General features: G+C 52.5%; 1 protein-coding gene across 1 annotated transcript; it reads left to right on the top strand.

Moving 5' to 3' along the window:
- Window positions 1-4,156: 4,156 nt before the first annotated feature.
- On the top strand, window positions 4,157-5,104 carry LOC308228558 (olfactory receptor 14J1-like; the record flags this gene model as incomplete). Its single annotated transcript, XM_080631938.1, has 1 exon — window positions 4,157-5,104. The coding sequence occupies one exon, from the start codon at window positions 4,157-4,159 to the stop codon at window positions 5,102-5,104; it is 948 nt and encodes a 315-aa protein (XP_080488064.1).
- Window positions 5,105-13,515: the final 8,411 nt, after the last annotated feature.

Below are 13,515 nucleotides of genomic sequence, written 5' to 3'. Positions count from 1 at the left end.
GTGAATTCAGGGGGTCAGAGGGGATTGACCCTCCAAAAGTGGTACCCCAATACAGGGGCACCCCAAAATCACGCTGCCTCCCCAAAGGGCACTGGAGGCACCCAAACCAATCATGGTGCCCCCCAAAATCCTGAGGTAACCCCATATTTCCTTGAAGCAACAGACAAGCAGGCAGGACCCTGAAAAGGGAGCCTGTGGCACCCCTAAAGTGAACCTCACCCCCCCACCACCATGGGCCCTGCCAAATGAACCCAGGGACCCAAAATCCTGGAGAGCCCCGAATTGCTCCTTGTTGCCTCCAGACCACACCCCATGGGGCACCCCAAATCTCCCCCCGGTATCAGGTAGAAGGAGGGGGCAGCCCCAGAGTGGGGGGTGCCTAATTTGGGGCTGTCCTACGAAAAGACCGAGGAGGTCTGGTGAGGGATGGGCAGGAGCACCTGTGGCAGGGATTGGGAACACTGCGATATTGAAACCCCAGCACTATCTGGGGCCATAGTGGCCTATATTGGTCTGTACTGGTACAAACTGGTCTGTACTGCTCCATACTGGGATGTGTAAATTTGCAGATGACACCAAATCGGGTGGGAGCGTTGATCTGCTGGAGGGTAGGAAGCTCTGCAGAGGGATCTGGACAGGCTGGATCCATGGGCTGTGGCCAATGGGATGAGGTTCCAGAAGGCAAAGTGCCGGCTCCTGCACTTGGGCCACAACAACCCCCTGCAACGCTCCAGGCTCGGGGAAGAGCGGCTGGAAACTGCTCATGGGAAAGGAGCTGGGGGTGCTGATTGATGGAGCTGAACAGGAGCAGCTTGTGCCCAGGCAGCCAGGAAGACCCCAGCATCCTGGCCTGGATCAGCACCAGTGCGGCAGCAGGGCCAGGGCAGTGGTTGTGCCCTGCACTGGGCGCTGGTGAGGCTGCACCTCGAATCCTGCATTCAGTTCTGGGGCCCTCACTACAAGAGAGACCTTGAGGTGCTGGAGCGGGAACAGAGAAGGGCACCGGAGCTGGTGCAGGGCCTGGAGCACAGTGTGATGGGGAAGGGCTGAGGGACCTGGGGGGTTCAGTCTGGAGAAGAGAAGGCTCAGGGGGGACCTGATCGCTCCCTACAACTGCCTGAGAGGATGGAGCCAGGAGGGGCTGGGCTCTGCTCCCAAGGAACAAGGGATGGGACAAGAGGAACCGGCCTCAAGCTGCACCAGGGCAGGTTTAGATGGAGCTGAGGAACAATTCCTTCCCCAGAGGGTGCTCAGGCATTGGAACAGGCTGCCCAGGGCAGGGCTGCAGTCACCGTCCCTGTGAGTGTTCACACTCCATGGAGACGAGGCCTCAGTGCCATGGGTTAGTGGTGGCCTCGGAAGTGCTGGGGTAAGGGTTGGACTGGAAGAGCTTAAAGGTCTTTTCCAACCTGGCTGATTCTATGATTCTGTGATCCCTTTTGCTGAGGCATCAGTGAACCAGTGAACCATTCTGCTGAAGTTCCCTCATTGAAAGGGAGGTGCTTCTAAACCTGGTGAGGGTTTGAAAGGTTGTTGTAACGCTGATGGCTCTGCATTTACAGGCATCTGCAGTAGTTTGGAAACTTCAGTCTGTCCTTCAGGTAATTTCACTTCCTCTTCAATCCCCGGTAGGTAGGCATGCCATTTTCTGCCAGTGGGTTTGTGCAACTCCATCCTGAGGAGCAGTTCCCTTTGGGATACTGTCAATTGAATGGATTGAATGGATGGTTTGTCATGCTTTTTCTTGATCAATGTTCTCAGTTTGTTTAACAGATGTAATTAAAGTCAAGAGTCTCTTTTCCCACTCAGAATATCTCAGTTCAGTGTCTTTGAAAACATTAAAGTTCTTTTTGGTCCATCAGGGCCAGTTTGAATAGTTCACAGGAAGAGCCATGCTCAGCAAAACCCCATTCTACTATGGAAGGCAGTGGAGGTGTACAGGCCAAGTGATTGGTACGGTTTTAATTCCTGTATTGGGTATTTCCTGCTTCCTCATGCTCTGGATTCCATTCCCATGGTTTTCCCTTTCATAACAGTGAGTACAGTAGGTGAGCAATGATAGAGAATCCATGTCCGTGTTTCCTCCACTATCCTGGAGGACACATAAGCTGTTGTAATTCCTTCCCAAAGTGGGCATCTGCCCTTGTTCTGTTTTTCTGCAGGTGTCTGCAGCAATCACTGCACTGCTGCTATCCACCAAGTACCCCCCAATTTACCTGGTTTCTGCTTGTTTTCTGACATTCTAGCCTGTCATGTATTGGCTGTCCTGTCTAATGAAGGGACAAGAAACAGGCTGACCATAGAAGTGGTTGTGTCACTGTCCTTTGAGGTCTATAAAAGACATGTTCTAAGGGACATGTTTAATGTGTTGGCTTGCCAGTGTTCGGTTAATGCTAGACTCGATGTTCTTAAGGGTCTTTTCCAACCTCAGTGATTCCATGATTCTACAAAATCTCGTTGTTCAGACCAACCTCTGTCTCTCATCATAGCAATGACACTGCAGGCAGGCAGTGTGTCTGCCAGCTGAGGGAGGGAACAGCAGGGCTTGCTTCAGGCTGTTTCCCATGGGGTTCCCCTGGAGCCCCAGGGAGCCCTGGAGGGAGCCCAGTGGGACAGAGGCAGAGCCACCTTGGGCTGGGCCTCTGCTACTGAGCTGGGCCTGGCTCCTGGGATGCAGACAGGTGCTGGCAAGTGGGCAGTGCTGCAGAGAGACAGCTCTGCCCAGGAGCAGGGCTGGGGCAGTGCCTGCAGGCACCTAGGGGAGACCTGCGAGCCTCAGAGAGCTTAAAGGCACTTGGCAGTGGAGGATGCTGAGAGCTCCCTGCAGGAGAAACCTTCCCAGCCCTGTGCATGGTAAGGCTCTGGGTGCAGGGCAATGCAGCCGCAGTTCCTGGAGGGATCTGCTCAAGCTGCTGCCTCGGACAGTCCATGGGATCTGTCAGGAGGACTCTCTTGGTTTCTCTGTGTAGATAAGGAGCAGGATGTGCTGCAGAGCAGGGCTTCCCTCTGCACCATGCGAGGGACAGGGCAAGGCAGGTCCCTTGTCCCGGGGCTGGCTGCAGGCTGTGAATGTGGGTGTGCAGCCAGGGGTGCCCAGCGCTGTCCTTGCGAGCAGGGTGCCTGCAGCCCAGGGGCTGTGTGCAGGGGCAGGGACTCTGCTGCCTGCCAGGGTCAGCACTCAGCCTGCCCGGGAGCTCCCCACGGCGCTGGGGGAGAGGCGCTGGGGGTAAGCAACAACCCCTGGCAGGGCAGTAGAAGTGTTCTTGTGCACTGGAGAGGGTGCTGTGTGGGTCAGGGCTGCTCAGAGCTCCACATCTCTCTGAGCACGTTTGCAGAGAGTCCTTCTGAAAGACACTGAGGCAGCGATTGCCTGATAGGGAAGGATCCTGAGCTCTGATGTTTTCCACTCTTGGTGGGCAGGTTGGGCAGTGGGAGCTGGGAATTTCCTTCTCTGCTTTGGAGAAGGCACCGAGAGTCTTGTCAGGACTTGTGTGAGCTGCTGCTGAGCCCCTGCAGAGGCAGAGCTGCCCCTGGGCAGAGCCCTGCTGCCGGGAGGGGTGTGCAGGGCAGAGCTGAGCACACAGCCCATGGGATGGGCTCTGGGAGCACTGAGAGGGAGCAGAGCTGGGCCCAGAGCAGCAGCTCCTGGCAAGGACAGCTCCAGGCAGCAGAGACATGGGCAGGGAGTGGGGAGAAAGTGCAGCCCAGACCTGGGGAGGGTGCGTTCAGGCAGCTCTCTTGGTGTCTGGCACTGGAGGTGGCTGCTGGCCATGCTCTGCAGGGCAAGGAGCTGACTGTCCCTCTGGAAAGTGCAGGGCAGCTGAGAACCAGACCGATGGACTCTGCAGCAACCTTGAGCAGCCATGAACCCACAGACAGCTGGGAACTTTTGTCTGTCGCACGCCGATACTCTTCACAGTTGCCTTCAAAAACTTAGGAATTTTATCCCTAATAGAGCCACAAAAAAAACCAAACAAACGAACCCACCAGCCTTAGGAAAAAACATGACCAAGTCACGCTGAGCCTCTCCTATGCAGACCGAAAATGTTCAGAGTCATGAGTGTGTAAATTGAACTTCTGTATCTGACATCCCTCCTGTCCTAACCTGTCACTGCCTTTTTCTGCTCTGACAGTGCCCCATGCCCAGAGGCAGCAGATGTCCAACGGCAGCTCCATCACCCACTTCCTCCTCCTGCCATTCGCAGCCAGGCGGGAGCTGCAGCTCTGGCACTTCTGGCTCTTCCTGGGCATCTTCCTGGCTGCGCTCCTGGGCAACGGCCTCATCATCACCAGCACAGCCTGCGACCAGCACCTCCACACCCCCATGTACTTCTTCCTCCTCAACCTCTCCCTGCTGGACCTGGGCTGCATCTCCACCACTGTCCCCAAATCCATGGCCAATTCCCTCTGGGACACCAGGGCCATCTCCTACACAGGTTGTGCTGCACAGATCTTTTTCTTTCTCTTTTTTATTTCAGCTGAGTTTTCTCTCCTCACCACCATGTCCTACGACCGCTACGTGGCCATCTGCAAGCCCCTGCACTACGGGAGCCTCCTGGGCAGCAGAGCTTGTGTCCACATGGCAGCAGCTGCCTGGGGCGCTGGGTTTCTCAATGCTCTGCTGCACACAGCCAATACATTTTCACTGCCCCTCTGCCGAGGCAATGCTGTGGAGCAGTTCTTCTGTGAAATCCCCCAGATCCTCAAGCTCTCCTACTCACATTCCTACCTCAGGGAAGTTGGGCTTCTTGTGCTAAGTTGCTTTCTAGCACTTGGCTGTTTTGTGTTCATTGTGGGGTCCTATGTGCAGATCTTCAGGGCTGTGCTGAGGATCCCCTCTGAGCAGGGACGCCACAAAGCCTTTTCCACGTGCCTCCCTCACCTGGCCGTGCTCTCCCTGCTTCTCAGCACTTCAGCATTTGCCTACCTGAAGCCCCCCTCCACTTCCTCCCCACCCCTGGATCTGGTGCTGTCAGTGCTGTACTCGGTGGTGCCTCCAGCAGTGAACCCCCTCATCTACAGCCTGAGGAACCAGGAGCTCAAGGATGCTGTGAGGAAGCTGCTGACTGGATGTGTTTCAGCACCCATACACTGCCTGCTTTAACCTGCAAAGGGTTCCAAGTGTAGGTAAAGACAGGCCACGTCTGTCTTTGCTGCTTTACGTTTGTTTTCCTGTTCAATTTATGATGACTTTGTTTTCACAAAATGTCAGTTATCACCCTCCTGCTTAAGCAGCCACCGACTGATGTGACCCACAGACTTCGTTTCAGTGAAGGTCTGTCATTGTATTTATGGGAAATAAATGATCCTGCAGCAACTTCTTCTGTGTGCTATGTCCTCCCATGGCAGGAATGAAGGGGAATGAAATCAGCTTTCTGGCTGCTCCAGCTCTGGGATGGCTGCTCTGTGCCTGGAGCAGGAAGAGCTCTTGAGGAGCCCAAGGGCCGGGGCTGTTGTGCTGGTGTGGGGAGATGGGATGGCATGGGGGGTCTGCAGAGCTCTCAGGGTGTCCTGGGCAGGAGAGCAGGGGACACAGGGGTCCCTGCAGGGGACTCCTCTGCAATGGCCCAGGCTGGGGCTGCCTGGCTGGGAGCAGCCCATGGGAAAGGGCTGGGTGGGCAGGAGCTGGACAGGAGGCAGCGTGTGCCCTGGCAGCAAGGGAGGACAGCAGCATGGCGGGCTGTATGACCAGGAGCACGGCAGGAGAACAAGGGAAGGGATGCTCTGGAATACTCCATCCAGGTTTCAGATCCCCAATTCAGGAACGCTATTGGTAAGCAGGAGTGGGTTTAGCAACGGGCCCTGAGGACAGGCAGGGACTGGAGCACGGTGCCTGTGGGGAGAGGCTGTGGGAGCTGGGCTTGTCCAATCCAGACCATTCCCTTTTCCCACTGCTCTCCCATGGTGCTTAGTTCTCTATCCTGATGGCATCACCCATTCCTCTAGAAGCCTCCTTTAGATGGCCTTGCTGAGGGATATTCACTCCACCTGCTGAATTGACAATATAGTAGCAGCCTGCAACTACTTGAAATGTGGCTTCAGAGATGATGGAGGTTTTCTTGCTAGCAGGAAGAGAAGGAAACCTCTACAAAGTGCAGCTTGGAAGGTTCAGACTCAAAGTTAGGAAAGAGAAATGTCTCTCAAAAGCTGGAGTTGTGGTGCAAGAGGTTACCCAGAGGGAGTCTGGCTCAGCCCATGGCTTTGTGTTTCAAGGAGCAGACAGCGATGGGTGCAGAGATGTGACTGAAGGTACAGAAATGCCAGGAGAGAGCCAGGTGGGAAAGCAAGATGGGTGTCAAGAGCCTGAAGGGAAAGAGGTGCAGGCATGGGCCAGTGAAGGACAGCCTGCAGCAGAGATGAGTGAGGATTCTGGCAAGGCTGAAAGGCCCAAAAGAACAAAAGGTCTCTGTCCCCTGGGCTATGGCAGTTGCCTCTTTCATCAAGGCCTATGGGGAGAACTTTCATTCTCAGGATTTCAGGCTCTACTTCTCCAAGGGCTGTGGTCAGGGCTTGGCCCTTCTGCTTCATCAAACAAACCAAGGGTTTTCTCACCACCAGACACCTGCATTTTGCCTTTGTCTGCCTGTAGTCACAGCCTGCAGTTACTTGCTTTAAGGAGTCCCTGGGGAGGCTTTGTCAGTAACAGCCCTCAGTGGGGTCCATTAATGCTGAAGGGACTTGGGGCTTTGTTTCTGACTTGGACTTCTTGAGAGGTTTCCTCAGTCTCCTCTCAGCACCTGAGGTTCATGGACTCAGCCCAAATACACCATGGGGCTCGTTAAATCCTTTGGGTTTTGTCAATCCTTGCAGATTGCACAGCACATTGGAGGTTTCCGAGCGCAGGAAGATTGCAAAGAGCAACTGATAAAAGTTATTTTGAGGGGTTTTTTTCTTACTTTTCAGTTTAGAAATTTCTGTGACTTCTGCAGTGCCTGGCACAGGGATCACTGGAACCTGCCAGGGCCCTGCCGCCTTCCGCAATGCCCGGGGGGCTTGCGCTGGCCTTGCCGGAGCCAGGCAGGTCCCCTTGTGCTGAGCTCCCAGGGACAGCACCAGCAGCTGCACTGCCCAGGGGCTGCTCCTGCCCTGACACCTTCTCAGCACCTCTGACACCAGCAGCTCCTGCACACAGAAGGCTCCTGCTTCGCCCCCAGCACCTCTGCAGGCAGAGCTCAGCTCCAAGCACATGAACAAGCCCAGCGCCTCCTCCTCACCCAGCCCCTGCTCCTACAGCTGGGATGGCACCAGCACATCTCCTGACAGCTTCTCCTCCCTTTAGAGCACGCACCCACCATGTGTTTCAAGCCAACACTAAAAGAGGATTGCAAAGTCAAAGAACCCGTACCTGGATGCGCAGGGCAGGCACGGGAGATGTGGCCTCCCGAAGGAGGGGTCTCTTCTGCACTGGTTCCTGCAGGGCTCTGGCTCCTTCAATAGCCCACGCTCAGCGTGGGGGCCCCGTCACAATGGGCGTCTCCACAGCGACCACCACGGCTTTGTGATGGCGGCAGCATCGTGCCCATGGCACTGGGCACCCAGGGGTGCTCCAGGAGTGGCCGCGGGGGGACCAGCCTCTGCCCTCTGTTGCCAGAGCCCCAGTCAGTCTCAGTGGGACACAAACCTCAAGCCCTGCAGCAGCCACGCTGAGCTCCCCCGCACCCCGCATGCTCGCAGCATTCTTCATCCTGCAACCCCACAAGAATGGGATGCTCCATCCCACCAAGGGCTTCTTTTTACTTCAATCCACATGGAAAACAAACCAGATTCCTATGTTCCCTACACTGTGCACTATTTACTGTGAGCACAAATCCCACCGACTCAATATGCACTCCTACGACCAGACCCAATAGGGCAGACTGCCAGGGCCAGCCTCCACACTTCCCCAGCACCAGACAAGACCCCCCATGGAAACACAACCCACAGTTGTAGACTGAGAATCTGCCCATGGCAGGGAAAAAACAAAGTCATGAAAAGAAGTGAAAAACCAAACCTGGAGCAACAACAACAGAAAAGGTAAAATCTTCTATCACTAAAATCACTACGAAGAGCTATACAGCAAACTTTGCTCCTCTAGAGCTGTTGTGGTTTAAAAGGGACAAAGCATAAAACTAGACAGGATAATGCTAACCAGCAGTGATGCCCAATGCAATTGCTCAGTACCCACTGAGCGATACCCAGCCTGACCCAATCCCATCCCTTCAGGGTGACTCCCCCAGTTTCTATCCTGGGCATGACGTGCTGTGGGATGGAATACCCCTTTGGCTAGTTTGGGTCAGGTGTCCTGTTTGCTTCCTCCCAGCTTCTTGTGCTCCTCCTCACTGCGAGCATGAGAGACTGAAAAGTCCTTGATCAGGGTAAGTGCTACTGAGCAGCAACTGAAGCATCAATGTGTTACCAGCGTTATTGCCAGAATAAAGCCAGAACACAGCACTGCACCAGCCAAAACACCACCCAGGGGGCTGGGAGCTCAACCCCGATGTCAGCACCAGCCCTGCTGCCTGCCCAGGTGATGGGACCTCAGCCCTGAGGCCAGCACCAGCCCCACTCCCTGACCAGGGGGTGGGAGCTCAGCCTTGAGACCAGCACCAGCCCCGCTGCCTGCCCAGGGGATGGGAGCTCAGCCCTGAGGCCAGCACCAGCCCCACTGCCTGACCACGCACCAAGACGAGAACCACCAGAGGAGCTGCTCTTGACTCCTCCACCAGTACCTTGTGTTCCAAGGAGCAGTTGTCATCTCCCAATGCCTCTAGTGAAGGGTTCCATGGGGTTCCATGGCGTAGCACACCTGAACATGGGGTGTTCCAGAATCAGCCACCCCTGTGGTCCCATGTCTCCATGGTCATTGTGATGTCTGTGTCCCCATGGTCCCCATGTGACCCACCATGTCCATATGGCCCCCGTGTCCCCAGCATGTCCCTGTGCTCACTGTGTTGTCACCTTAAATCTTAAACTAACAATAGTGTGTGTGCCTTTAGCATAGTAGAATAGGCCAAACTGTTCTAACTTACTAACATGTAGAGAGAAAGGAATGTTTGGCAGCTGGGGGAAGGAACATCATGGGACTGATAACAACTAAGGAGACAGTAAATAAGACCAAGGATGCCAGCCTTCAAGACAGCAGAGTGGTGCCCAGCGTGGAGCGAGCCTGGAAAAGAGCAGAAGCAAGGACATGCCAACTGCTAACTGAGCACTAGGACCTTGCGAGCGTGCGCAAGCACTGAGGTCATTCAGTAAACACAGTGAGAAAGACTATCGGTGCCCACCAAAGACTCCCACTCAGCAAGAAAGCACGTGCGTAACTAGGATGCAAATATTATAACTAGTTCCTGGAAAAGCTGTGAATATGCACCAGTATGCTAAATATAGAGCTGCTGTCGGCAAGTACGGGTGTGCTCACCTTTGTGAAATGATTCACGTGTGCGCCCAGCGCTGCAATAAAGAATGCTGCTTTCTGAAACTCCAAATTGAGCCTTAGAGAGTTTCTCTGACTGACTTTAATGGTAACAATTTGGCGGCTGAACAGGGATACTCAGCCGTGTTTCCCACGGATCTGGGGAGTCTCTGGGACCTTCATGCCAGCATCGGGGGAGTTTTCCTGAAAGGAACCCCAGTTCCCAGAACCAATCTCAGGACCTCGGTGAGAACCTGATTTAATTTCTTTAAAAAGGCATTCTTTTTGGTCCCTTTCCACGTAAGGCAGAGAGGGACGCCCTGCGCGGTGGGTAAGAGGCAGTTTAGCCTTGGTTGTCTGGATTTTGGTATTTGGTGGAGGTCAGGATCATGGGTACCACTGCCTCCAAAGGGGGGATCCTGAAAAGGTCCCCATTGGGTTGAATTTTCAACACTCTGGGTGGAGGTCAGAACCACTGCCTCCACCGGGAATTTGAAGAAATCCCCATTGGAGAGACATCAATTTGATGGGTGGACCACTCGGTGGATAAAGAACTGGCTGGATGGCTGCAAGCAAAGAGTTGTGGTCAATGGCTCGATGTCCGTCTGGAGACCGGTAACGAGTGGTGTCCCTCAGGGATCAGTGTTGGGACCGGTCTTGTTCAACATCTTTGTCGCTGACATGGACAGTGGGATTGAGTGCACCCTCAGCAAGTTTGCCGATGACACCAAGCTGTGTGGTTCGGTTGATATGCCGGAGGGAAGGGATGCCATCCAGAGGGACCTCGACACGCTTGTGAGGTGGGCTGATGCCAACCTTATGAAGTTTAACCATGCCAAATGCAAGGTCCTACACCTGGGTGGGAGCAATCCCAGGCACGGCTACAGGTTGGGCAGAGAAGAGATTCAGAGCAGCCCTGCGGAGAAGGACTTGGGGGTGTTGATCGATGAAAAAATGAACATGAGCCGGCTACAGTGTGCGCTCGCAGCCCAGAAAGCCAACCGTATCCTGGGCTGCATCAAGAGGAGCGTGACCAGAAGGTCGAAGGAGGTGATCCTTGCCCTCTACTCTGCTCTTGTGAGACCTCATTTGGAGTATTGTGTGCAGTTCTGGTGTCCTCAACATAAAAAGGACATGGAACTGTTGGAACAAGTCCAGAGGAGGCCACGAGGATGATCAGGAGACTGGAGCACCTCCAGTATGGAGGCAGACTGAGAAAGTTGGGGCTGTTCAGCCTGGAGAAGAGAAGGCTGCGTGGAGACCTCATAGCAGCCTTCCAGTATCTGAAGGGGACCTACAAGGATACTGGGGAGGGACTCTTCATCAGGGACTGTAGTGATAGGACAAGGGGTAATGGGTTAAAACTTAAACAGGGGAAGTTTAGATTGGATCTAAGGAAGAAATTCTTTCCTGAGAGGGTGGTGAGGCACTGGAATGGGTTGCCCAGGGAGGTTGTGAATGCTCCATCCCTGGCGGTGTTCAAGGCCAGGTTGGATGAGGCCTTGGGTGTCATGGTTTAGTGTGGGGTGTCCCTGCCCATGGCAGGGGGGTTGGAACTAGATGACCTTAAGGTTCTTTCCAACCCTAACTATTATATGATTCTATGATTTCACAACACTGGAAACAAATCGATGAACCCCTGGGTGGTTCAGACACTCGGAAGACTTTGGAACAAAGTGGTGGACCCCCGAGGGGTTCGGTTACTCGGGAGAATTGTAAAATGCTGTCATCAATGCTAGATTTTATTCTTGAGAGAAGAAGAAAAGGGGGATGAAGTAGCTTATGCAGAAATGTGTTTCACTTTGAGATATCATCTGGAACGGCAAAAGGATTGCAGTTTTAATTTTGCACTCCAGGACCTGTCTGTATTGTCCTTGGAGAAAGACAGCAAAATTTACTTAAACGCTGTTGCTCTTTCTGCACCATAGGGCGGTTATGCACTAAACATTTGAGGAATGCGGAGGAGGATTTGGATTTGATGGCAGCTCCCTGGAGAAGGGGTACTGAGAATAATGGGGCTGAAGGTGCTGACAATGAGAATCAAGCACAAACACCAGCACAGGCACCAGAGATATTGGGGAGGAGGTGGGCTGAAGGATTTTGTTCTTCAGCAGGGTAAACTAGGGGAAAATGAGGGGAAACTGTGATTGCACCTTTGAGACAAGCTGTGCGTAATGATGGTCTGCACATGATGAAGATTCCCTTTACCATTATAGATTTGAAGAGTTGGAAACAAGTGGCTGGTAATTATGCATTATGCTTTTCAGAGTGTTGACACAAATATGATTATTCGTAAGGCTCGGATCGTGGTAGAACAACAAATAACAGTAGGCCCAGCAGCAGGTACAGTGAATCTTCACGTACCTACCCCCGATCCTAACTGGGACCCTAACTGGGACAGGAAAGCTTTGAAACAAAATCAGAGGTGGATTTTATTCGGCATTAGGAATGCGGTCCCAAAGGCAGTGAGCTGATCTAAGCTATATGAAATAAAGCAAGATGTAAATGAATCACCTTCTGGATTTGTGGGAAGATTAAAAGATGTGATGCATAAATATACTAATATTGATCCTGAATCAGAGGAAGGAAAGAAAGAGTTAGGCCATTTAACAAATGTCAATCCACAGAAGATATAATGAAAAAGGTACAAAAGCTTAAGGGGGTGGACCAGCATGCTTTGGTAAAAGTAATGGATGTGGCCTTGGAGACCTATCACAACCAGACCACTATTGCTCTGGTGCAAGTTCTCTGAAATGGTTCAATAGTACTGGGGAGTGCTTTCTGTCCCTGACTATTAATAGAGATACTATGAATAGAATTCATATAATTATTAATATAATACTATTATTATAATATAATTATAATATATAATATAATATAATTATAATAATATTTTATATTATAAATTATTACTTATATTATATATTATTATATCTTATATATTATATTTTATATATATTATATATATTGTTATATATTATACATTATTATATAATATAATTAATAACTTATTATTAATATAATAAATAATTATAATTATATAATAATAATATAATTATAATATACTATTAATATTGTGTTTTGTGGGTTAGAAAATTTCAACTAGGAATTTGTTAATGTATATGTGGGGGCATAAGATAAGCTCCAGATTAAAATTGAAATCTTTAGGGGAAAAAAAAGAGAGAAAAATTGCTGCCTGTAGCTATCCCGCAAGAAACCAGGAAAGGGGGGAGTGGCCCAGGAGGAGAGGAAACAAGGATTACATGGAAAGGGTGTAGGGACTGGCGCACGGAAGATCACGTGATGTGACGGGAAGTTACCAGGAGAGGCGGGACCCAACTGACTCTAGGGAGGCACTTAAGCAACATATATAAGCAATTGCAACTGCGCAATAAAGTTGTTGTTGACCCGCATTCCGTGAATGCTCTATGTCTTGACCCTAGTTCGGAGGGAACTAGTGCTTCCGTCCCTCACCACACGAGTAGCGAGAAACTACAAGTGGTGACCCCAATGTGGTAGCGATGAACGTGCGCCAAGTGGTACAGGTACTGGGAGCCCTCGTGCAGCAAGCTGGGTTGCCAAAGGCAATATATGCCGGGCCAGCGGGCCACTGCATCCAATGGTTGCGAGGCCGGGGGGTGGTGGAGGCCCCTGTTGACGTATTAGATACCTCCCGATGGGGACGGATCCGCCAAGAGCTTTTGGAAGCAGTCTTGGCTGGGGAAAAGAAAACAGGAGATCTAGGGGAGATGTGGTGTGCCATTGAGAAGATTGTCTCCAGGAGTCGTGAAGAACGAGAGACCGCCTGTGCGGCTCATATGGCATTGTATGGTACTCCGCAAACCAACGCCGCTGGGACGGCGGCAGTGGAAGGTTGCCAAACCAGCGTCTCTCTTCTTGGCGAATCAAATTGGCCACCCGTGGGGGAGATCCCCGATGGGGGAGCCCAGACAGCACCTGCGGCTCCAGCAGGGGAGGAAGACTTAATATGGCCGTTGAGGGGGGCCGGCAGCGATGGCGGCGGCTGCGGCCTTGGAGTGCTGGGTGTCCGGGGAGCTGCAGGAGCTACTGGGGCTCAGCGGCCGCCATGTCCCCGCCTTCCTGGTGGCGCTGGCGCGGAGGAG

This window comes from Psittacula echo (genome assembly GCF_963264785.1).
Source record: "Psittacula echo genome assembly, chromosome: 19".
Lineage (NCBI taxonomy): Eukaryota > Metazoa > Chordata > Aves > Psittaciformes > Psittacidae > Psittacula > Psittacula echo.
This window is presented reverse-complemented; position numbering and strand designations above follow the sequence as displayed.